The 25,286-nt window shown below is 42.3% G+C and overlaps 1 protein-coding gene across 1 annotated transcript; it reads right to left on the bottom strand.

The window, feature by feature from the left end:
- Positions 1-717: 717 nt before the first annotated feature.
- On the bottom strand, positions 718-25,286 carry NFIL3 (nuclear factor, interleukin 3 regulated). Its single transcript, XM_069227401.1, has 2 exons — positions 25,050-25,286; positions 718-4,221 (listed from the first exon to the last, which is right to left on the bottom strand). The coding sequence occupies exon 2, from the start codon at positions 4,015-4,017 to the stop codon at positions 2,635-2,637; it is 1,383 nt and encodes a 460-aa protein (XP_069083502.1). The 5' UTR covers positions 4,018-4,221; positions 25,050-25,286; the 3' UTR covers positions 718-2,634.

The raw sequence follows: 25,286 nt of genomic DNA, 5'->3' as shown, positions 1-25,286 counted from the left end.
GGACCATTCAACAAGCCAATATGTTTCGGCTTTTATGTGTAACTGAAGACTTCTTCAGGACATAAAACAATAAGCTCTTTATCCAGGCAATCATAAGTCAATATTGATAATGTTTTCTAGTGTCTTCTTGAACAAACACTTATGTAAAATTCTAATCTATTTTGCATTGTGTACTTTCTTCTTTGTTAATTTTGATATAGCAAGGAGAGAATGGTGGCAACAAATCAATGTAATTAAAAAGCATTATTAAACTTGATAATTGATGAGTGACACTTGCTATTGCTATTGGTGTTACCATGTAATATATTTTCAGAAGAATAGATTATCCTAGGTTAGTCCTAAGATTATAATTTCACAAGTTGACCACACTTCATTCATGTTAACCTCACGATCAGAGAGTTCTGAAGATCCAGGCATAAGCTAGCTAGTTCAAGACTGAGTGTATTTTTTACTGCCTTTGATAGAAAATGTGCATGGATTAACAGGAATGAAAAGCATTGGATTCAAATTGCACAGCCTTTCTTTAGAATGGACTTCTCACATGATGACTGCAATAGGAAGAGTCACTCATCAATCAGATTTGCTTAGGTATTTTGAGTATGTTGATTTGTAGATAATTTTTGCCCAATGGTGTATGATCAAAAATATATCAAGTGGGATGATTTTTAAAGCTTTGTGGTAAATTTGTTGATTGCATTTTCCAAAAAAAGAATAAGATTCATCCTACATAGGCAGTATTTATTTTTTTGGCTTATCAGTTTTTACTTAGCATACACTTCAGCGCATTAGTTTAAAATATAAATGTTAGTATAATTTCTTTGTCCATCTTTGTATTAATTATACTGGAACATGACTATTTCTGAGATCTGGATTTTTAAGATCCTATTGCTATTAAATAAAACAACAAGAAAGTTTTACAGTTGTTATTTTCATCTTGTTGGCTAGAATACTTTTATTATATGACTGTTGATGCTTTCCAAAATATAGATCACATAATCAATGTATGTTGACCCAAATCCATGTCCTTTAAAACGTATCTTTGTGGCATGAAAAGCTTAAAATAATGTTTCAAGGCTGAGGAGTTAGTAACAACACTGCTCACCTTTTTATTGCTTACACTATTTATTTTGCTGTGTACCATTCATTTTAATTCATAATTGTGTGTCTTACTGCTAAGGCTCATAAATAGGATGTGATGTTGTGATTGACTAATACAACTGGATTTGAACTAAGAACTGTATTAATATCAATGTTTAATATTGCAGTATGGGTAAATACTACCATCTGTTGATGATTTGTAGATAGCTAGATAGCTAGATAGATAGCTAGCTAGATAGATAGATAGATAGATAGATAGATAGATAGATAGATAGATAGATAGATAGATAGATAGATAGATAGATACCGGTTGAGGTTGGATTTATGGACAGGTGGGTAGATGTAGGTGGATGAGTAAATGAATGTATGGCTGGATGGGCAAATATATGGCTCGATGGACAGATATCAATGCATAGATAGATGTATTGAATAGGTAGTTGTATGGGTAGGTGGATAATAGATATGGATGAGTAGATGACTATATAAATTAAAGTATACTTTAGTGTTGGAATTGTTGGATGTTTATGTGTGCATCTATCCACAGGCAAGTGGTTGGCTGCACTCTAACCAATATGATTCACATTGGAACATTAGTAAACACACCTCCAAATACAATATGTCAACAGAACATTTGATGCCAAGGAATAAAAACCGAAATTACCAATGCAAAGTGTGCAAAGATTATGAAAGTGCCTTTGGGCAATACAAATCGTGGGAATGTACTATACGAATGCACTTAACGTATCATAATATTGTTGAGTGGGTGATTGGATGACTACCTAGATATATGTGGAGGAGAGAGGGGTGGATCTGCAGATGGATGGATGCATTGACAGAAGGAAGGATATGTACATTGCAGTTATAAACGGATAAGCGGATTGTATTTTTTAGTTGGATGGGGTGGATGGATTCACTGAAAATACAGAATATGTATTAAAAACACATAGGACAAAATACAAAATAATTGTATGTAAACAAAAGAAATGTTAAACCCAAATGCAGTTGTCCACTGCTATAGTCAAGCACAAGTAAATGGGCAGGTACCAATTGGTTTCCTCTGAACACACCTCCTGAGATATAATCTTTGTGAACAAATTACTATAAAATAATGATGTGTCAAATTGTACAACTTCACAACTTTACAAAATCTACCACCTCATTAAACCTGGTGGCAAACCAATCTTACCTTTTGGCTACCGACATTTACTAAGAGCAAGAGGTCCCACTTTTGTTGCTAATACTTTATTACAATTAATAACTTGCACATTTACAACAGAACAGCAAAAAATAATGTCTCATTTCACAGCCCAGCACAGTCTACTGAACTGTTTTCAAGGCATAGTGATCATAACACAATCTTGGCGTCATCGAGTGGCAACTGTGCATGAAAAAGACACCAGCAACTAGTCATTATTAACATTACAGTGAAATGACAGCACAAGTCCAGTGAAAATTCAGCACTGTACAAAACAATGGTCTACAGGCAAACACATCCATTAGACAATATGTTTACATTGGTGTTTTTTCAGTAGTATTTTAGATTGAATCTGAAGTTGTTATATCTTGTGTGGAAATAAGTCTCTTGAGGGAGGCAACCTCTGCTGATAGGTTTGCTATACCTTGCTTCAAATACAAACTCTCCAAATCTGGGGTTTTGTAGACAGTGTCCCCTTTGTGCAGAACTCCAGCTTTGCTTCTGCTCTCAATTTTATTATGTTCCTTCGGATGCCAGTGACCTGGTTTGAGAGTCCAGTCTTGGATTTTGGTCACCTGCACAGACAGAGAGGTCAGGGGACGATCCGGTAGAGTTGGTGCTTCTTTCTTTAACAGCTGACAATGTCTCTTTGAAGACATGTCAATTGGCAACAATGACTTCTGTGCAGCTTCATAATCAACATCAGGTGCTTCTATTTTTACCTGCATGGCTTTGGCCTTAATTCGGAGTTTGTGGGGAAGAGCAGAACAGTGCACCTCTGGGACCTTTATTACTGTAGTGTGGGCACTGTATTCCCCTGGGGAATGAATGGGACCTTTGGGAACCTGCTGCTCATCTTCACCATCTGATGACTTTCCTACTATACCGTCATCAGCTTCTGATGTCCTTGGGGAATTGCTGGAAGAGCAGTTTATCTGCAGCAAGGGAGGTGAGTGAGAGAACCCAGTGAATGCACTCCCCATGTAGGTCTGATACATAGATCCAGGATAAGAGACACTTTCATCCTCTGACTTTGCGGCATAGGTCTCTAGTTCCATTGGCTCTTGTTTAATCATTGGAAATGAAGTTTCAGGAATTCGGCAGCTCTTCTGAGGCGGCATCTCCTGACAATGCTCTACTATTGAGGAATCTGATGTGTCCGACACTGAGCTCAACGGGGAGTGCTTAATGACAGAGATACAGCTGCTGGACATCAATGAATGTTCATGCTCTATCACAAATGAGCTTGCAGTAGGTTTGTCCAGTGGGTGGTCCTGAAAATACACTGTGGCTATATTGCTGAGTTTCTGGATTTCTTGGGCATAGGCTGCTGCACTAATTAAACCGAACTTGAGTTTCAGTGCTAACAACTCAGTCTTTAAGCCAGTGTTTTCCTCCCCCAGTGCCATAAGCTTGTTCTCTAAAACCAAGTCATTGAGGCGCCGCTTCTCGCGAGACCGTTTGGCAGCTTCATTGTTCTTACGCCGTTTTTCCCAGTACATGGCGTCTTTCTTTTCATCAGGAATAAATTCCCGTTTCCTGCGGCAAGATGACGACTTGTTTTTCCCATGGTTTCCTTCATCGAATAACAAATCATCATTTGAAGCATATGCTTCAGACATGTCTGACAAGGAAGCGTTAAGGGTCATCATGTTGTCCAGGTTACTCCCGCCGTCTGCATGGATTTTTTCCTGTTTAATAGTCTGCATTTTCTTCAGCTGCATCAAAATTGTTCTGAACAGGACTTAGAGGATGATCTTGAACGGGTGAACAAGTTTCCTGGGAATTGTGCAACATACCCAAATGACAACTCTCTATGTGTTTATAACCATAGGTCCTTAACTGTTTGTGGCATATCCTCAAAAGTCTGGGAAGTCCCTGTTCCCATGTTCTTTCCACTTTCTTACAAGGAGGAATTTCTAGGCCACCTGCAGAAAGAAATCACAAAATAAAACCTATTAGTTAATGACTGGATGACTTCACAGAAAATTGAAATTCTAGTATTTTATACACGATTGCTATGGCTTCTGCAAAAGAGACGTGCATGAGTATAATTATAAAAATGTAGCATGGCTTTACTGAATTGTACTTTTAAGTCAGTACAATGTAGGCGGTTTTGAGTTTCACCTCATTATAGGTAGGGCTAGCCATCCCACAGGGCTTCAATAGTTTGAAGAAAAGGGCAAGGAAAGGGATTTGAAGTTTCACTCAAAAGAGTAAAAAAAAAACAACATCCATCCAGTGGCGCTAAGTTTGCTTATTGGGGAGGCTTCTCCTAGAAATCTTCTACTGTTTGCACAAAAGATGGTTTTTGGAATTATTTTAGGGTGAAAACTTTCTCTCAGACTTTTCCCAAATGGTTGGTGAGATTAATGTAAATGTCAAAACGGATTGTCGATCAACATATAACGGCCATACTACATAAATAAGGAAGACAAGTATACCTAACGCATAACCCATTAACATAGTGATCTGACAGGTTTCTTGACATCTTTGGTGGAAAGAAGTGAGACTCCAGATTCAACCACCAGGTTATGGCTGAGTGGTCTGCTGCCTTTAATATTATAGTTAATTCTCAAAAAAATTATAAATCTGCAGCGCGTTTAGCGAGCGGGTAAGAACTAAGGCCCTGATTTATACGTTTTGGTGCAAAACTGCACTAATGCAGTTTTTCACCAAAAAGTTTAGCATCGGCTTGCACCATTTCTGAGCAGCAGCCGGGCACCATATTTATGAAATGTGCAAGCCGGTGCAAAGGGTAGACTAGCATAAAAAAAAGTGCCGCTAGCCGGGGGTGGGGGGTGGCGGTATGGAAGAAGTGGGGTTTGCACAAAAAAATTACGTTAGGCAGGTTAGAGTAAAAGAAAATGACTCTAACCAGCCTAGCATCATTTTCTGATGCAAAACCATCCATACCACATGACTCCTGTCTTAAAAAAGATAGGAGTCATGTCCACCACCCCAGTGGCCAGCACAGGGGACCATTTCAGGGCCCACAATGGCACTTAAAAAAAAAACAACTTACCTGTACTTACCTACTCTTACCTGGGATGGGGTCCCCCATCCTCCGTTGTGTGTGGGGCTGTCCATGGGGCCTAGGGAGGGCACCTGTGGGCTTATTCCATGGTGTTTTACCATGGAAATAGGCTCACAGGTCCCCTAATGCCTGCCCTGACCCAGGCATTAAATAAAGGTGCGAACCAAGCTTTGCACCATTATTTGACCCCTCCCTCCCCGTGCATGATTTTAGCACGGGGGAATAAATATGGCGCTAAGGCCATAGAGTCATTTTTTGCACGGGAGCGCCTACTTTGCATCTCATTGACGCAAAGTAGGTTTCCACGTCCCAAAAATGACTTTAACTCTATAAATTTGGTGCTAGATGGGTCTAGCGCCAAAGTATAAATATGTAGTTCGTTTTGCACCGAATTTGCGTTAAAAAAAATGACGCCAATTCAACGCAAATCAAGTATAAATATGCCCCTATGTCTTGATGGATTGGTCTTGCTAAGCAAAATCTTTGAAATAGGAAAGCCAAATCTTTTACCTCACAATAAAACTGTTCTGAACACGTTACCACTTTCAGTGAACGCCCACACTGCATGTCGTATATGGCTAATGCACAGAAAGCATGCACTGTGTACCGAGCATTCACAGAAACGATACTCACTGTGAGAATGGTCGTGTAGCAAACATTTCCGCAGCTAGTACTGTAATATCACACAGGTGAATGCCAGCACTCTCGGTGGACACCTAAATCCTGTCAAACATATGGCATTTCGGTCAAAACTGCTGTAGTTGATACTCGAGTTTTTAATTGTTTCCCCCCATGGGTGCTGCAGAAAAGTGGCAACAAAACAGGGTCGATTGTTAGCCAATTAATTACCAGGCACCCCTTGCTGCGAGGTCCTCAATGACATGATATTCGAACCATGCACTGATTTATTGTGCACGAGTTTCCATCATCAAATGAGCTAGGCTCGACAAAACGCAAAAGTCAAAAGAATGTGGGAATCTCAAGGAAATGAAAACCTGCCCGCACTTCTAAAGCCCTCAGCAGTGCAAACCTGTCAGTCTCACAAACACAACAAACTCTCCTGCCTCCCAGTGCAGAATTTTGGGCAAGATTTAAGGAAAAGGGACACAGTTCGGTGCTGCGCCCAAATTGGCAGTGCCGTGCTATGTCACTTTAGAAACGTAGGGATGCGCTGTATTTAAGAGAATATGGTGCACCCCTGCGTTTCCCCCTGCACTGGCACTAAATTTAGCTGCCAACGCAGGCATCCTTGCACCATCGTCTGTGTTGAGGGGTGTGATTGTTTATGACACCTTCCTGGACATAGACAATCATTTCTGGCATTTGCGTTTTCTATGCGTGCGGCAGAATGCAGCATGCATAGCAAAAGCATAAAACGAGGAGGAATAAAAGTATTCCTCCTTGTTGTACCCTGCTAACGCTACCCCTGGGGGTGGCGTTAGATTTTTTGCGCTGCCTCGGTTTTACGAAATTTATTAAATCTGAGGCACGCCCACAGCAACACCCATTGCACGCCCCTTCCACGCACAGTGTTGTGTGGGAAGGGGCCGTATTTACAAGGTGTCGTTAAGCCACAAAAAGTGGCTTAACGCCACTTTGTAAATACAGTGCTGTGCTTAGCGCCACAGGAGCGTCACTAAAAGTGACGCTCCTGTGGCGCTAGGGGCCTATAGAAAAGGCCCCTAGGTTTTCAGGTTTACGCCATTATGTGTTGTACATACACTTGGGGTTGAAGAGGCAGATGCGAACACCTCAACAGTACTAATGTAGCCAACCGCCTTTAAGTGATACTGTCTAGCTCACCAATAGGTGATGAGAAGAGATGAAAAAGACAAACCACAGATGGAAACGATGTGGAGACAGGGTTAGACGCTGCTGTTCCTTACTTGAGAAAAAGTTAGGTGCGATTGGAAGAGATAGTGTAGATGGGAGAAGGCTGGGGTTTGAAGGGTTAGTGTGTGGTTGCAGACTGGAGGCTCTTCAGATGCCATAGAAGTTTACTTGCAAAGTGTGCGGCACAAGTGCTGGCTCTGAGAGGTGATGAGTGAGGAGGCAGGGATGAGAGTGGCAATAGTGGGGTGAAGTGTCAAATCAGGGCTGGAATGATGCATAAATTGTGTAGTAAGACAGGAGGGAAAATGCACACAAAAAAGTAAGGCAGGTAGATGGCTTAATGAGGTGAACATATGTTACATGAGTGATTATTGAGGGATGGGTGAAGAAATTGACACAACGTAAACTTGAAGAATAGGTTAGGTTGGTGGATCATTTTTCAACATAAAAGTTGATTTGATTTTCAGTCACTTAATTGCGGCTAATTTATCAGTGGGTGACGCACTTTAGAGAATTCCAAGTGGCAGCAAGGAGCTTATGGGTAATGTGAAAGGGGAGGGAGACGGGCAGCCAAGTCGTAGCAGCAACCCTGCCCTTGTCCTTCATGTTTCTGTTTCACAGCAGGGCAGGTAGGTGAGTTTGGGACTACTGACACGCTGTCCTACAAAGGGAGAAAGTGTATAAAAGAGAGAATCAATGATGGCCTATCCGGACTTGCACTAGTGTGCTGTGAGTTTGCTTCCTATGCCAACAAGTATGAAGAATTCGCAAGAGGGGTGCTTCCTGCGGTATACCAGTCTAAATGGAAGTTCGTCTTCTTGATGAATCAGTAGGGGGTATTCACCTGTGGGCTAATTCTTGTGGTGAAATCAATTTGTGGATTTCAAATAAAACCACAAACGTTGATTTAAAACCTTGATTTAATACTAGAACTTCTGTAAAAAAAATATGACCATTCCTACATGTGCCACTACTACTAAAAATAAATATAAAAACTGATAAATGATAAGAACACATTTTAGTTGCTACAAGATGAGAACCTAGAACCCTGACTCGGAAAAATAGTTTTGAAAATAACAAAACACAGAACTGTTCTTTTAATCATGGACGTCCTCTGTGAGTTATTCTAAGAATAAAGAGGTCGTCCGAAGTGCATCTACAGACAAATTCCAAACAGCAATAGGATGCTGCAATTCGTAAAGCTTCCAGCAATATATACAAACAACTTCATTGTTTGGTTACTAGAATACTTATTCGAGAATCTAAATGTATAACTCGTAAGTCAGAAATTCACCTTTTTGAAATGCACTTTTACACCATCATTCTGCCAACAACCGTTTTATGGTAAGTTACCTCATTCATGAAAAAAGCACAGATGGACAATTTGTGCACTTCAAAATGACTGTACTGAAATATTATTTATATAAATACAGCTGTTCAAAAGTAAAAAACGAACGATATCCATGAGAACTGGTGAAAGGCATAAGTTATCCAATAAATGATCTACAAATATAAACTTCAAAAAACAGCAATCAAGAAAAAAGAATCAAAGACATAGGTTTGGAAGTAGAACATTTCTCCCAAATTAAAAATAGCACTTTGTAGCCTACTGGTATGTCGAACCCTTACTTCACGAAAACAATAAATCAACCACTGGAAAACAGTAACCTACAGATAAAGTTTGACAAATAGTAACAGATTCTGGACCTGCAAAATACACCTCTCGGTGACAATATGAAATAGAACTTGACCCACAACTTTCAAAATATGGTTTTTAGAAAAGGAGCCACGTGATTATCAGGTAGCTTCTCTTATGTGGTGGTTCAGTACTGCCACAAATCCGTTTTAAAAAAATAACTTTCAACCAATTTGAGAGATCCTGAGATATCAAGGGACATATTTATACTTATTTCGTGCCGAATTTGCGTTTTTGTTTTTTTTTACGCAATTTCAGGGCAAAACTAACTCCATATTTATACTTTGGCACTAGACCTGTCTAGTGTCAGAATTATGGAGTTTTTTGGGCGTGGAAACCTACTTTGCGTCAATGAGATGCAAAGTAGGTATTCCTGTGCAACAAATGACTCTATGGCCGTAGCGCCATATTTATCCCCCCGGTGCTAAAATCACGCACGGGGGGAGGGGTCAAATAATGGTGCAAAGTTTGCTTGAGCACCTCTACATGGCACTGGGTGCAAAGGCCATGCCCAAGGGACCCTGGTCCTCTGTGCTGGCCATAGGGGTGGTGGGCATGACTCCTGTCTTTTCTAAGACAGGAGTCATGTGGTATGGATGGTTTTGCATCAGAAAATGACGCTAGGCTGTTAGAGTCATTTTTTTTTACTCTAACCTGCTTAATGTCATTTTTTGGTGCAAACCCCCCTTCTTCCATACTGCCAGCCCCACCCGGCTAATGTCATTTTTTTTTTTTTACACTAGCCTACCCTTTGCACCGGCTTGCACCATTCTATAAATATGGTGTCCGGCTGGTGCTCAGAAATGGTGCAAGCCTGCGCTAAACTTTTTGGTGCAAAACTGCCTTGGTGCAGTTTTACACCAAAAAGTACAAATCAGGGCCCAAATCTCTTTCAATTTCAATTTAACAAGCTGCTTTTGTAGGTCGAACGTGCAAGCACTCTGACGTGTTGTGATCTATCTGTGGGCTTTTAACTGTGCCACGGCATGCCAATCTCTATCAATCGTTCATGGCCTGGCTTTTCAAAAATCCTTTATCAACATTGGTAAATGCTTTCCGTTTGTCCCTACTTGGGGCGGTTTTGTTACTGCCTTGCAGACTGCCCCTGTTACATGGATAAATGCATGATTGTCGATATGTTTGACTGCTAACGAACTTCTTTCTCCTTTTGTGTCTCTTCTTCGTGCTCATGCTCATGGCGGCCGTGGCGCTTCGAATAGGCTCACTTATGTCAACTGTTTCACTTTTAATTTTCAATTTATGTGACAAGAAAAGTACAGTTAGGAATTTACAACGCTAATAGCTCTTACCCGAGCAAACTCAAGACCCACTGCATTGCAAATGCTTGTTTAAACATATTACCATTTACTCAGCGTACACAGGTATATGTGTTTGCATCCAAAACCAGATTCATTCTCCTCAGGTGGACTTATTAATATTAGGAATACTTTTTTTAAAAATAGGAATCTTAAACATGTCAGTGAAGACCAATGTTTATAAATTAATTAAATTGTGGAATTGAAATACTGTGCTTTTCATGCAAACATCCAGAATCTCTGAAAATTTGTCTCGGAAATGAAAACACAAGCATGGTGCTTTGTTTTTCTTGTTTTTTACTCAATTGATTTTTGAAAATCAGCTTTTGAATAGACACTGATTTTATATCTGTACCTGCTTGTAATCCTACAAGGTGTCTCCTGAATGTACTATATTCAAAATACTTCAGCAACTGAAACTTTTGATGCCTAGTTTTATGCATTGAAATCAGTGGTCAAATGGAGTAAGTGGTGCAATGTAAGAGAAATACAATAATACGTATGTACACATACTTGGTATAACGAACAAAGAAGAGCGTTTTTCTCTTTAGAACTGATTGGCTCTAAAAACCTGTTGACATATACAGCTCTTCCACATTGTGAGCTGACACTGCGCCGATGCAAGAGCCAGCAAGCTGTTTTGTTTAGGAGCAGTAACTGTGCGCAATGGCACTGTGCAGGATATATTGTATTGTATTGTAATCGTATTTATATAGCGCCTACTACCCCTGACGAGGCGTTGAAGCGCTTTTCGGTGAGTAGCATGCTCCTCTGGAACCCAACAAGAATTAGTGATGGATTAGTATCAGGAAATAATGAGTACAGTTTTAGTATTATTATGAGTTAATTTGAGCCGCGGATATGAGAGTTTGTTAGTTAGATTGACTGGCGTAATGGAGGGGTGGAGGAGGAAAGAAATCCAGAAGTGTTAATTGGGAGTATATCCTTCATTTACTCAACCCAAAGGCTTGGGATGAGTAAAGGGGGATGGAGGAGGGAAGTGTCTGTGGAAGGGTTAGGGAGAGCATAGTAGCAGGGTGAGTGTAATATGCCGATTCGAGGCCTTGGTTTGGCATCAATCCAAAAAAAAATGAGGGCACTGATTTTATAGTATATTGCTGCTAACAGACTGTTGGTTCAACAGGCACCCACAGACGAACGAAGACGAACTAAATACGCCATTAGTTTTTAACAAACATGTTTTACTCTGTTTCAGTGACAGCCTTCGAGGCAGGTCATCTCCACTTTGGATAGAGTTATAATTTCCCAGTAAAGGAGAACCATGAAGCGAAACGCACGCTACAGGTAAACCTTTTCTGCACAAATACTCCGTTTTGGAGCATCTCTGTAAACAAGGCCTTCAGCACTGAAGCGTGCGGTCCCTTTGACGTTGGTAGGCAAAGCTGGTCGAATCACTTAATGAGAAACCCATTATCCGCAGTAATGCATCCATTATCCTCGACGTAATGAACGGCCTTGAAGAGCCTTCATTCAGTGGGGAATTATAATATCCATGTACGCTACCCACCTCTAGTGTCATAAAGTATTAGAATAAAACACGTCAAGATCTACGAAGCGCTGTATTTATAGAAGTGCGACAAATCTGTGACTAGACGCACTTGGGAACCTCGCGAGTGTGCGCACAGTGTGACATGCGAACAGTCACATGGACTTGCCTGCACACTACAGTGAGCTCAGGGGGAATTTCACAATTCAGTGCTTAATTTTAGCCGGTGGTTTCCGGTGCTGCGCACCGACACCTAATTGCCAGCACCGGCTCTAGTGAGAGTCCACCACATGGTGTTGCTGTCTTTCTAATTTTGAGAGGAGCACAGCAAGTGTTTAATATGTCAATATGCATTGAAAACGAAGAATAACTGCTTCTCACACTATTTTTGTAGGCTTGAGTGGCCTGAAAAAGTCTCAATTGTCACACTTGTAGCAGTGTGATGGTTAGTTGTGTTGATACTGTCACTGGCAGAGCTAACAAAGGCAATGAGTGGTGCAGGCTGCAGTAGCTTCGGGAGAAGGGCCCTGACGCTTACTCTTGTACAAATTAAGCACTGCTGTGCATAGCTTTGTAATGGGAGAAGCCCTACAACAGCACCCCTCCTTCACTAGCTCAGGCAGAACTGAACACAACCCATCCCTAGCATCAGAGAAAGAAGGGGCGGAGTCTACAATAAATGGTGTTTTCGAATTCCCAAAATGATTAGGGCAATCAATATAAAGAATCCTAAATGGTGTGGCGAGTAAAGAAACAGGAGGCAAGCCACCATAGTAGTATGAGACAGAAAGGCAGTATTATCTGGGATCAACTGCACAACAAACACCCCCGCCACCTCACCAGCTCCTTTTTTGCTGATCAACACAATTTAAAGCACAAAATGTGTGTGTGCAAAATGTAAATAAAGGAGGCATAAGCATGTGCGTGTTACCTGGCTAAGTTTGTACTTAGGTTCAGTAAACAGCTGGAACACACGTTCTCTTTCCTTCATTCCAATAAAACAAGAACCAAAAATAAAAAACTGGCAAAAAGCCCAGCAGCCTTCATTTTTGCCTGAAGAAAATGTTGTAGAGATGTGTCCTCTAACCTTGCCACCTTTCAGAGAGGTAGGAGTACGTTGTCTGTGTGTCCTCAGTGTGGCAGATCTCACAGATGCCTTTTCTAGTTGTCCTGCGGTGAGGAGTGTATTGCAAAGATTTTGCAAAATAGTATATTTGACAAATATTAGTGATGAGATGCACACACAGCCCCCCCCCCCCGGGACACTCACGAATCCACCTGCTAAAGTGTGCATGAAGTGTTCTTCTATCTCACCAGTAAAACAAGACAGGCGTGCTGCATAGAGGAAAGCACTTAGAGGCGCATTTCATTCAGGTCTTGTCGCATTTGTTGAAGTCACTCTTCTCACTGATATGATCTCATTATTTATGACAGATACAACTTTGTGTATTAGAGACCAGAGTGTCCTTTCTGCCTCAGGAAAAATCGGTCTCTCCCTGTTGGGTGTTTTCTTTCAGAAAATAGTCTGAATTTAAAGAAAGGCACATTACTTTATTTGTGGCCCGCTAGGAGGATGCTGAAATATTTTGTGATTCTCAGAACATGGCCTTGAAGGTATGTAGGGTCGGACTGCCATATAGGGCAACATGGCAGTGCCAGAAGGCTGGCTTGACAGGAGGTCTGTACTATGGCCATGTTTGATAGTACCTGTTCTGTTTTATGGCCTGGTGGGCCTCTTTTTACATCTCATTTCCCTGATATCACCACACACATTGCATGCAGCAAGCACAAATACATGCAGTCTCCCCATACTGTGCAAAAAAAGCTATGCAGCGTGTCTTTGCAAGATCTAAACTGTTTGCAAACAGCGCACATGTGCTGATTTTTCCGACTTGTTGGTATTTATCTGGGCTTTTAACAACGCCCACCTCATGCCCATCACTATCACTCGTTCATGGGCTTCACCTTCAAAACTCTTATGATGACATTTGTAAATGGTTTATGCTTGTCCCTCTATGGGGAGGATTTGTTACCGCCTTGGCTATCGCCCCCTTACATGGCTAATTGCACTTTTGCCTATACGTTTGACTGAGAGCAAACTTCTTTTTCCTTTTGTGTCTCCCCTTGTGGCTTATGCTCATGTCGGCCGTGGTGCTGCGAATTGGCTCGCTCATGTGAAACTGTTTTACTTTTCATTTTCAAATTATGTGGCATGAAAAGTCCGGTTAGGAGTTTACAACGCTAATAGCTCTAACTCGAGCAAATGCGAGACCCATTGCATTGCAAATACTTGTTTAGCTGAGTCACTAATGGGGGCTAGTTTTATGTTTAGCATCATGCTGTTTGAGCATTTTGGTTTCTAATATAAATTATTTACTTACGATGTAGAGCCCTGAAGAAGTCGCTGGGGACTAAAGGACTTCCCCATGACGAAACACGTGTTGGCTCGGAGTGTTTTTCCTTGAAGGATGCTGTAAATTTGAAGATGTGATCCAATAAACTTCTGGATTGGATTGGACTTTATAAAGATTGACGTGATATTTCAGACTGCGTTCTTTTGAACTTTACTCACTTGAGTTTTGACTTACTGGATTTGTGAATAGAAAACTTTGGGCGAGGGGGGCCTCACATTGTGTTTAGTTTTATGTTGGTGCCTGGGCCTATTTTCTATCCCGGTCAGATTCTGATGTTATGGTTATAGAAGTCATCGTTAACACAGTGCTAAATTCATAGGAAAATATAAAGCATTTAAATATTATTTTGGGGGAAAAACATAATTACTGCAGCATTCTTTCTGACCTCACTGGCCTTTGTGTCTAATACTCTGATCGTGAGCCCTTCCCTTGACATTAGGACACCATCGTCAGCACTATGGGCCGTACGTTGAATGTGGTAGTGCTATATAAAATGATGCATGTTATGTTTGCACCAACTGCTTTCCTGCCATCTAGAGCAGAGCGCAAATAGGGATCTTTGCTCAATGCACTCAATGCCCGCTTTGGATGTCTGTAGACTCAGGACAAACCCCAAAATCTTCAAAATTATAAGGCATGGAGTCACAGGCTTCCAGGAATTAAACTGTATTTGATGAATCATTTCCAGCTTTACAGCACCGAGCATTCTTCATCAGTTGGGATCTAGTTTTGTTCCACTTTTGATATCTCACTCAGTCCCTCCCTCCATCTCCTCTGACTGAGAGTAAATTAGATAGGGCACTCTTCCCTAAAAAGGTCTCAAGTAGTTGCTTCATTCAGTTTTGAAATAGCCACGATTGTATTGCGATTCCAAATAAACCGGACTGACTTCCTCTGTGTAGACACAGAACTGCAGGACTTCCGGTCACAGAAAGTTAACTGAAGCTTGTCTAGACTACACCTTACTAAGGCATTTCTATAAGCTTCATTGAAAACTGACACTTAATCGTATTCACTTGCATTAAGAAGCATGGACGAGGGAAGGCAATATTTCATTTAGTCTGCATGGTTGGACAATAAACGGTGGATGTCACCACTCAATATTTCTCAGCAGACACCTTAAGCATGGGGACAGAAAACAAGCAGCTAGCAAGCCTTTTAACTTTAAATATGGTCGTAGTGTAGCTCTGCAGGGTTCCCTGGTTTGGCATGCCTGCCAAGCGGGCTGCAGTCTTTGCCGTGTCTGTGCTCTATAATGCACGGGGAGCAGGTCTCAGCTCTTTCCTCTGCAACTGCTTCAGCCTTTCAAGGAACGGCGATTTAAACATCTGTTCATTCAGTTTCCGGTACATCTGCACTGAACTGTGAAAGCGAGGCACAAATGTGGCTATCCAGGTAAGATAAATATACATACCATTAACATAACTTGGTTCATTCACATGTCTAGTGGTTTCCCTAAAATCTTGCGTGGATAAAGCCCCGCTGGTCCTCCTTTTAACTTCCCTGCTTCATAATGATCATGCCCATTAGACATCATCCTCTGTGAAGGATCGGTGAAGTAGAATGCTCAGAGATGGAAGAGTAGGGTCCTTTGTCTAGAACTGTGAAAGAGTTCAGAGAATAGATGGTTGAAGGTTTGAGGGGGAAGGTACACCCCAGAAGAGGCACATAGAGGTGAAATCATCTGTGTTGCGACGTGGCAAAGAAGGCTTCTTTGGGAGACGTTAAGGATATGTTTGGTTTATGACTGAATAGGATGTGCCAAAGTGTACAAGGAATTACTCAGCATACGTTAGGCGGAAGCTTGGGGGGAGTGATAGATATAGAGTAGGAACTATGGTACACTGTAATCAAGGATGTCTGTATGGGGGAAACGTGACAGCCAAACAGGGGTCAAATAACCATCTTTAGCACTTATAAGTTTCTGGAAGAAGCAGTGGAGGAGTCCCTGAATGAGGAATGCTTTCCAGTATGATGAGAACTAAATTATTAATCAGGGTCCCCAGGCTGACTAGAATATGGGGCTTGGATTAGGGTTGAGTATCATGAACACTGTCTCTCAATCTGGGGCTGCATTCAAGGATTTCAAGAGGAGAGCTCCATTCTATCATAGAAATGAACCCAGAGGATCCGTGCAAGGGAGGGCCACAGGAAAGAGATGAGAGTTGTACTGATTGTGAATGCCCTTTGAGGATGAGGAGAAGCTCATCTTGGTCTTGGAAAGGTTCAGAATTTGGTTGCTTAGAGAAGCAGCAGAACAACCAACTATGTAATAGTGGAGCCAATGTGTAAAAGAGGCGATGGTGAAAACGGGTTGGATGTCTTCCCTAATGAAATGGGAGGAGACACCGAGCAAGAACATTCTAACTCTGAGGGTGTTTTTTGGAATCATATGCAGTATGAATGGATTACATTAAAATTTCTTTCCAGCAACATCCTGCCATTACTGGATAGAACAGTTCCATTGTTTAGAGTCACTGTTGCATATTCCTTAACTTTATATCTTCCTTTATTTCTCTTAGACTCCATGGAGTCACTCATCGCTATTCAAATGGTGTGGAACTGGCAATTAACAACATTTACCCGTTGCTGTGCTCTTGTGTCCAAAATCAAGACGTATCTCCTCTACCTCTCGAAGCAGAATACAGCAACAATAGGGCAGGGCAGCATTCAACATATGTTTTCTTCAATATGATCACCATCCATAGTCCAATTCCTGTGACATCTTGATTGAAGCACATAGAGCCCCAGCGATGTCACTCCATGGTACCCCTCAGTCATGTGGCCTGAAGGATAACTAATTGCATCGGTCCATGCATGATGTTGTGATAACGCATACTATGGGGTTGTGCTGCCAAAATATCTCTTTTATGGTTTATTACTTGTATTAAGTTCTTTTTAAGCGTGATAATTAAATGTTACTTCTTTATAGAACGGTAAGGAGGATTCAGAATTGGTGTTCAGGTCTAATTATCCAAGATAGTCCTCCACATTTCCTGTGACAACGAACTCTTTTGCTATACCCCAGGTTGTGTCAGGTAGTGGCGACAAGGAGCTCCTGCTATTTGAAGCAAATGGTGTTGAAGAGGAGTTTTATGTTTGTACACCCTGTTGGAAATGCTTTGACACTTGAGGAGGTACACAAAGTTTTAGGGAAGTGGTGCAATTCTTGATTTAGGATATAAAAGAGCAGCCAGAGGTACAATGGAAAATGATTTTGAAAAGTACAGGGAACCGGTGAGGGTGTAGACAAACTGGAACATTATTATAAGCATTGGCAAAGTCAATAGGTCTATTTTGGCTACCAGCCTTTTGGCTTTGTCAGCTCTTGTTTTATTTTTGGAAAACATTATTTTAGGGGAAGCTGACGAGCCCTTGACAATCTAAATAAAAACATTGGTTAAAAGCAAAAATAATTTGGGCTCAAAAAGCACCCATTCCCATAGTAGTCCTGGGAACTAAAGGAAACTATGGTGTGTGTGTGAATGTGATCCTTGTGTAAGGCCAGAAAGCTATTACTCACAGTGAAGTCAGAAAATGGCTGAAGAGGGCTGCCCCATGCTGTATGCTGTAGTGCACAGTATAAAAGCACGCATGGTACAATAATTGGCCAGTGAATGAAGAGGGCTTGCTAAAAGCCCTAGAAGTATACTATAAATTGAATGTTATTAAAATCAAAAGGTCTTTGGTAACGCCATACCTAAAAAAGGAACATATACAAGAGACTACGTATAACATGTGTGTGCCGGGTAATTTGATGGTGGATATGAGAGAAAAACTGGGATGTGTAGAATTTCTGTAAGCAAAAATCAGCACTTTTAAATTATTTGGAAGGAAGAGATACGGAGATGAATTAGTTTATTTGTTCCAGTTTGACGATGGTTATTGTGTAGTTCTGGATCAGAAAGTGAGAAAAGTTGGATGTTGTGTATATTGAACATGTAGAAAAGCAGAGTGGAAGTAGAGGCGATAAAGAGCATGAGCTTCAGTTCCTTTTAGAAAAGAATACCATAGGTTTGGGCCAAGGAAGAAAGAGAATGGGACAGGAAGGAAAGGAGATAGGATATTAGGTTGAATCAAGTGAAATAAGAATTGAAAGAAGAAATGTTAATGTCTTTTTTTCTTGGCACGCGGAGAAGGAAAATAGGAGATGAGTGAACTCAAAAAGAGGTATTGGGTGAACAGAGTAAGGAGATAACGTCCTTAACAGGGGTGTGCAGAGGAAGAAGTGGACAGGCCCAGAGCCAAATTCTGTGCAACAGTGAATGTGTGGGTGCACCATCTGTTCTCGTGGGCTTATCAAAGAATTCAACATCTGTTTTTCACGTGTACTTTAGTCGAAACATACATTAAAATAGCACCGTTTGATATTACTTCACAAAATCAGTCTCTGAAGTCGGCTAGACCCAGACATTCATCACTGTATACAGTAAATGTTTTCACTGTGTTCGTTTGCATAAGCTGAGCATATGCTACACCTCCACAGGAGCCTCTTGCCAAGATGCCAAGCATGCCAACAATAAAAAGGTAATGAGTGACAGATATTCTTGCATTAAGCAATAAGGCAATACATGTAATAGATATTTTTGTACTGTGCACATTAATACTGACTTGTTGTTCTAGGAGTAAGTAAATTAAAGAAGACATAGTTACTGCCCATCAGTGGCTCCAAATAAGGAGTGCAGTAAATTGCAATTTTCCACAGCAGTCCTACCTTAGTTACACCATCTGTCAGGTTACCTCAAATAGGCTAAGCCCAGTGAGAAGGTAGATCAGATGTCGTGCTCATTCAGTCCTCATCCTGTCTGCATCAAGTCTCAAAAAGTGCTCCAACCTGAGCCAACTATTTTAACAATTTTGAATGAAGGTAGCCAACCCAGCGGAGATGTGGCATGACATAGTCGATTCTTTTGCACCTGCTAACGAACACATCAGTGGATGGATTGCACATTTAGATTAAGCCACTGGTTGTCAATATTGCATAGGACTTGTAGCAGGATTTTTAAATTGGTCCACATAAACAAATAGAGAAAAGGCCAAGCCCATGAGCAAATCACTGTTACCAGATATGCTCCAAGGTAAGCCTTGTGAAAGCTTCAATACAATGCTTTAAACATGAGTTCACCAACAAAATATGGTGGGCGTTGGGTGAACTTTCTAAGTTAAGGTCCCCTTCATTTTTGACATCCTTTATCACCACTTAACATTTAGCAAGATGCCTCCTGAATTCCCAAAGACCCGCAATACATACTTGTTCCAGGAAGTCTTGTCATAGTAGTCACTCTCTTATTCAGTGCTTAACAAGTAAACAAAAATGTCAGTCCCACATTTTATTCTTGGAAGACTGAGAGGGGATTTGTGTGCACTGAGGAGGAAGTCCTTGTCTTCCTTATGTCCCAGCAACAGTTGTAGCTCCACTTCCAGTCACAGCCACCAGTAGTCTCTGACAGCTATAATCATTGCTCTACATTCAGCCTCACTGTTGGCTTTCTTTGATTTCTATGAACAGTTGTGGAAATGAAAAAAAGACTGTGCTGCTGTCTCCCACTGCTCTGTGAATAAAGGCAGCTGCAGACAGAAAGGGTATGTGAGGTTTCAAAAAGTCCTGGTCTAATGAAATAAGTGATAGTGGTGACCACCGGCAACCATGGATGAAATATATACTAAGCCTGGTACCTTGGAGTACAACTTAGGCCTGCTCGACTAATGCTCTGAAACAGCCGAGAACTGCATGTAGTACTATAATGGAATATGAATACTGCTACTACTAATAATAATAATAACAATGCCCTTCATCAGGCATAAACTAGTTCCCTATACTCTGTCAAATCACCAGAGTCACTGACACGGTGGCTATGAAGTGAAACCTTTTCTTCCTTCTCCAGTCAGCCAGGAATCTTCTCTTGTCACGGTGTGCACACTGCTCCAGCGTGACTGCGACGGCTAGTATAAAGACGACAGTGAGTTATCTTCATTTCCTCTATTAACAGGTCAGAGGCAGGCGTGTTTATTTCTGGCCCGTTCCCAGGGGTGGTGCCTAAGTATAGCTCTCAGTGCTGAGCTAATGCTGCAGCTGACGTTAAGTGGTCATTTGGATTTTGAAAAGCAATTGCTGCATTCTCAGTTTAAAGGATGGTAAGCTGGATTAAAACCTAGAATGCGGGTTCGCCCAGTCAGCTGTGAGCCTCGGCTTGCTCTGACTCGCACCGGGCATGTACAAGGCCTTGCGTGTAGTCCTCACAAAACGCAAGCCCTGGTTACTGAGAAAATAGATTTTATTTTAAATGCTGGCTACAGCTGTGCTCAGAGTGATTTCATCCTCTTTCGAAAGGATGGCTGTCTCCAACCCAACGAGTTTGCTTTCCTGGCAGTGAATGCTCCATAAAGTAGTGTGAACACATTCTCCTGAAGATATTGGGCCAGTAAGTAACATTACAACAATAAATGTTATGTAATGTGTTTTGTATAGGCCACAGCTGGAGGGCATCCTGGCACTCAATAACAATTATGTAATACAGCATTATAATTGCATCCCAGTGCTATAGCTGTAGGGGGCTGACTCCTCTAGTCGCAGGCTCAGAAGAATGTGCATAGTGATGGGGGTGACATATACTAACAAATATTGCTCTGCTAGAAGGGCTATAATGGATTGCGAACATTCCACCCTCAAACGGCATAATGCTCACATTGAAACAGAGGCGGACAGAGGACAAACACGGACATTTTGCAGCTGGGGAGCTGAGTCAGCCAAGAAGATATGCTACTCTCTATTGTATTCAGTAGAGCTCCCAAAATTCCCATGTTTTAATAACACTGGTCTGGCATAATTTGACACGCCACGCCTGTAAATATACTGCACTGCTCTAATGCAGCAGATGACGTCCTGCTTACGATTTGACAGACGAAGGCTGGCTAAGCACTTCAGAGCTGTATACTAAGATGAATGCGCACTGCATAGACATTTTTCTTTTCTACAGAAGCGGCATTGCTTCATTCAGGCGCGTCGGCGAATGCTCAGCCTGCGTGGATAAAAATACCCACTGCTTTCACAGCTGCGTGCTCGGGCTGCCGCCACTCCCATTGTACACTGGAGTATCAGCTTCCCATTGAGATAAAATTGCGTGTCCCTGTCTGAACTGGACCCCAGGGTGCCGCATTAGACCAAATATATTGGACTCCCCGAGGTGGAGCTACATGCATGGCAAGTGCACAGCATCGGCAAGTGGAACTGGTGAATGTTTTATGCATATGAGAAGAGATTTTCGGGTCGTAAGGGGCATCCTTATCAAAAAGTCACCAAAATCTCATCCGACTACACTGTTAGACACAAAAGTCCTAGGAGACAAAATTCAATAATGTGGTAACATTTAAGTATTTATATTTTGATGTATATCGTTGATGCAGATTAGTTAGCTCAAATACACAAACGGTTTCCAAACACACAGTGCACGCGTGGACAGCATTTACTTATAAAAGACATCAGGGTGTTCGCCTAGCAAACTCTCCCCTACACTGTGAAGTCATAACATAATGACGTGATAGCATTACGTCATGGCCTAACACAAGGTAAATAAAAATAACGGTAATGTAAATAATGTCAACTGTATTTTAACCAAATAAGACATCACAAAAGAAAGACGTACATTCTTCGTAGTACGTAGTAAATTGAAAATCAACTAAAGAGATAAATGCTTACTTCTAAAGTATATTGCGGTTAGACTGTAATTTGCTGTTTTATAACAAAAATTGGGTGCCATGAAAGCGTGCATTTGCATAGGTTGGCTCCAACATGCGTCACGTGACGTGCAACGGTTAGATTGTTACCTGGTGGAAATTCCAACTGACAATGAGTAAGTAATCAAATGCGCCAGTGGAATTATGAAGAAAACATGGAGAAAATTCGAGATAGTTCCTGTTTAACCCTGACAATGATTACTGTATCTATCGGATTTCGTTTGTATTGGTATCTTTCTAACCAGCACAGTTCCCATGTTTTTACCCGTTTGACCTAATGGGAATAATGACAAATGTTCAACGCTATTTTCCATCGGTTTTTTCTTAAACATATTCTGAGACTAGAGCGTGTTTGGAAGAACCCCTGAAATCTCAATTCATTTTACCAGAAATATTGTAATAACGGAACAAAGGCATCTTTAAGGATAGAACATGTGGCAATTATTCCTAAACTGTGTTCAACGCAGCTGCTCTCTAAACTGGACAAGAGGCTATAGTTGCTGCAGTGGTAGAAATTAATGTGAACCGTTTCCTATGGTTAAAATAGATGAAATTAATTCAACACTGAACATTTTATAGCTCTCTGACACCAGGGATGCTCTTCGTACACGTAATGGCCCCTTTATCATTGTATCTATACAGCAGCAACAATGTATTGAATAGTTCATCGGTGCAGTGACTGAAGAGCGCGCGAAGGCAACATGCTGCTGCCCAGATGTTCGTGAGTGGGGAGACGGTGAGCCCCGTTTGCTGGTCTGTCAGCTCGCCTCTCAAATCACATCCTTCCTTTCAATTGAGGGTGTTGTTCCAGTCGGAGGAGCGGCGGGCTCGCCGTGCTGTGTGTAAAGCCTCCAGGTTGTAGAATGGCCCCGCCCCCTTCTCCCTGCTCTGTTAATGAACAGCGAGCCGCGCGCGCACTACGTGACTGAGGGAGCACGAGCATCCCCCGCGCGCCGCCCCTACCCGGGGCTAGGACGGTCAAAGCGCGCGGTCCGCTCCCCGGGCTTCAGCGGCCTCCGACGGAGACTGTAAGACAAAGCATGGGGCGGGGGCTGCTTCATTAAATTGTATTTATATTGTGCTTTCTACCTCTGACGAGGCGTTTAAATTGTATACATCTAATTATATCATCCCTTACACAGCCAAGATAACACATGGGCTGCGGTGCCTTAAGCACTTGTACCCTTCCAATGGCGTGACGCAAAATGACGCCCCCTTCTGAATGTGCTCTAGGTCTCTCATTAGCACGGATTTTTATGGCGCTTGAGCTGAATGGAGGCACCACCGCCCCCATGCAGAAGCCTGCTTTACGCCCTGTACCCATCACCAGATTGGGGGAACAGACGCGGTTCTTCTCGCGCACAATAAGTGAAAATGCTTGTCGAAGCGACGGAGTTCCCGCTCGCCCCTCATTTAACACCTATTGGCCCTGAAGGGGTACGTAGGGTACGATGTGAGGAATATTGTCAACGCAGATCGCCAGAAAACTCATCAGATAAATAAAACAAGAGCGCTCTCTGCAACAATTTCTTATCACAGAATCCCTTCCCGGGGGCTGGGTGGGAGCACACACGAGCACAAAGCGAATCACGACCCGTTGAAAGCCCCGCTTTCCTGGAACGGAAAGACAGAGGTGGACATGTTGGCAGTGATGACGAAGGTTCGGTGAATGCGATTTCACCGAAAACGCAGTGTCAGTTTACAGCACCGGGAGAATCAATAAGGCGTTTAACTAAAGGCATCTAATTATAGATACTAAGGGGAGGGGGCGGAGAGGGGACGCACTGCCGCCTGTTAAACAAACGGAGATCTTACGCGAGTCCCAGATCCTGTTACACATGCAGCGCCAGGGCTTTGTCCTGTAATGAATGCCAGGCGTTTCGCTGCTTTCTGCTCTCCACTGACGTGTGCCAGCGTCAGCCAGTACCACAAATAGCAAAGGCCGGCAAAGGGGCCTTTCAAAGACAGAAACAGCTTGCTCCTAAAGATTGTATATCTTGAATTCTCAAACAACAGGGAAATGGCTGTTAAAATCACAACGTGTGATGAAAGGTGTGAACCTCAGGACTAAATATAGCACAATGAATGAAAGCTGATATTCGGCGCGCACAGCATGCTCTGCATCGTAACTCATAGACTTTTTCTTTTAAAAGACTCCCCTCCAGGCACACCGGAGCAAGACACGGGTCCACTGGCGCTTGTCCGATATGGAGGGAGCCTTGGGCTCTTTGTGGCAACCTTGTAACGTGGTGTAATGGGCTCGCCCTCCTCCCTCCTCAACATCTCCCCCTCCTTTCCATCCCTCCCTCCTCCCCTCCGGCCCGGCTGCCAGCACATTCTGTGGTTACATAATGCAACATTTCCAGGAACTCATCCGTGCGCCTGCAAAACCCATGTCCAAGCAGAACGCACTGTAGAGATACACGAGCTTCACTTAGCAGGGCGCATGACCTCAGGTATGTGAAATGTCACCCCTAACCCAACAGCACCGGACCCTAATTTGCCAAATCAATCAAAAACATAGGGGCATTCTGAGATGGAAACGATACGTTCACGTTTTTAAGCTCCGATTTCACAAACTACACCCGGGAATAGACTAGAGGTTTAATGGATGGATGGAGAACGAGTAATGGAATACGGCATGGCCATGTGACTGCACACGCCGTGTCCCAAGCCCGAACAGCCACCCCACCACCCCACACCACCCCGCGGACAGGTTACGCAACGGATGAGAGAAGCAGCAGGCATCTTTCCACCCGAGGGAAACGAAAAAACAACACAATGGATGCAATAAAATCGCTGCTGCTTGTAAGAAAACACCTCTGGAATCCGCCTTACGTTTTCTAAGATACACCCGGTCTGTTTCATTCATAACAACGTTTCAAACGAAACCTTACTATTTCATTCATTAGTGCTCACATGATCACCCCTCTGACTATCTAATTTTTCTCGGGATAAAACACAGTAGATTATGTTCGATAACAAAGGGACTCGTGCAGGGGCGTCGCATTCATCAATCCTCTATCGGTGGTCTCCAAACTATTTGTTTTCATGCAACGAAGGGGATGTTATGCAATAAGCAGAATTTATTAGGGTGGTACTGGTCACCATGTCATCCATGTCCTGGCAGGTACATAGCAAGCACAGTGACACAATGTTCGGAAAAAAACATGATTGTCAAGCTGAAGCCTAGCACAAAACATACAATCTTTCTGTTACCTGTGTGATCTTCATCTGCCTCACATACTCGTCTGCCTCTTTGATGGACATCCTTTCAACCTTGGTACATTCCTCTTCTCTCCTCGGGAGGATTGTCTGTAGGCTGGAGCAGCAGTTTTTTTTTTAATTTTTGTGGATGGCAGGAGCCCCCCAGTAGCGGATCTTTCCCTCCTCCCAGGCGCTGCTGTGCAGATCTGTGTTAGTAGGTCAATACTTCTCAGCGTAAAGCTGAGCACA

The sequence above is a fragment of the Pleurodeles waltl genome, chromosome 1_1 (assembly GCF_031143425.1).
Source record: "Pleurodeles waltl isolate 20211129_DDA chromosome 1_1, aPleWal1.hap1.20221129, whole genome shotgun sequence".
Taxonomy (NCBI): Eukaryota; Metazoa; Chordata; class Amphibia; order Caudata; family Salamandridae; genus Pleurodeles; species Pleurodeles waltl.
This window is presented reverse-complemented; position numbering and strand designations above follow the sequence as displayed.

What these genes read in the sequence shown, in the direction of transcription:
- NFIL3 (XM_069227401.1), bottom strand. Translation starts at nt 4,017, where the DNA reads ATGCAGCTGAAGAAAATGCAGACTATTAAACAGGAAAAAATCCATGCA.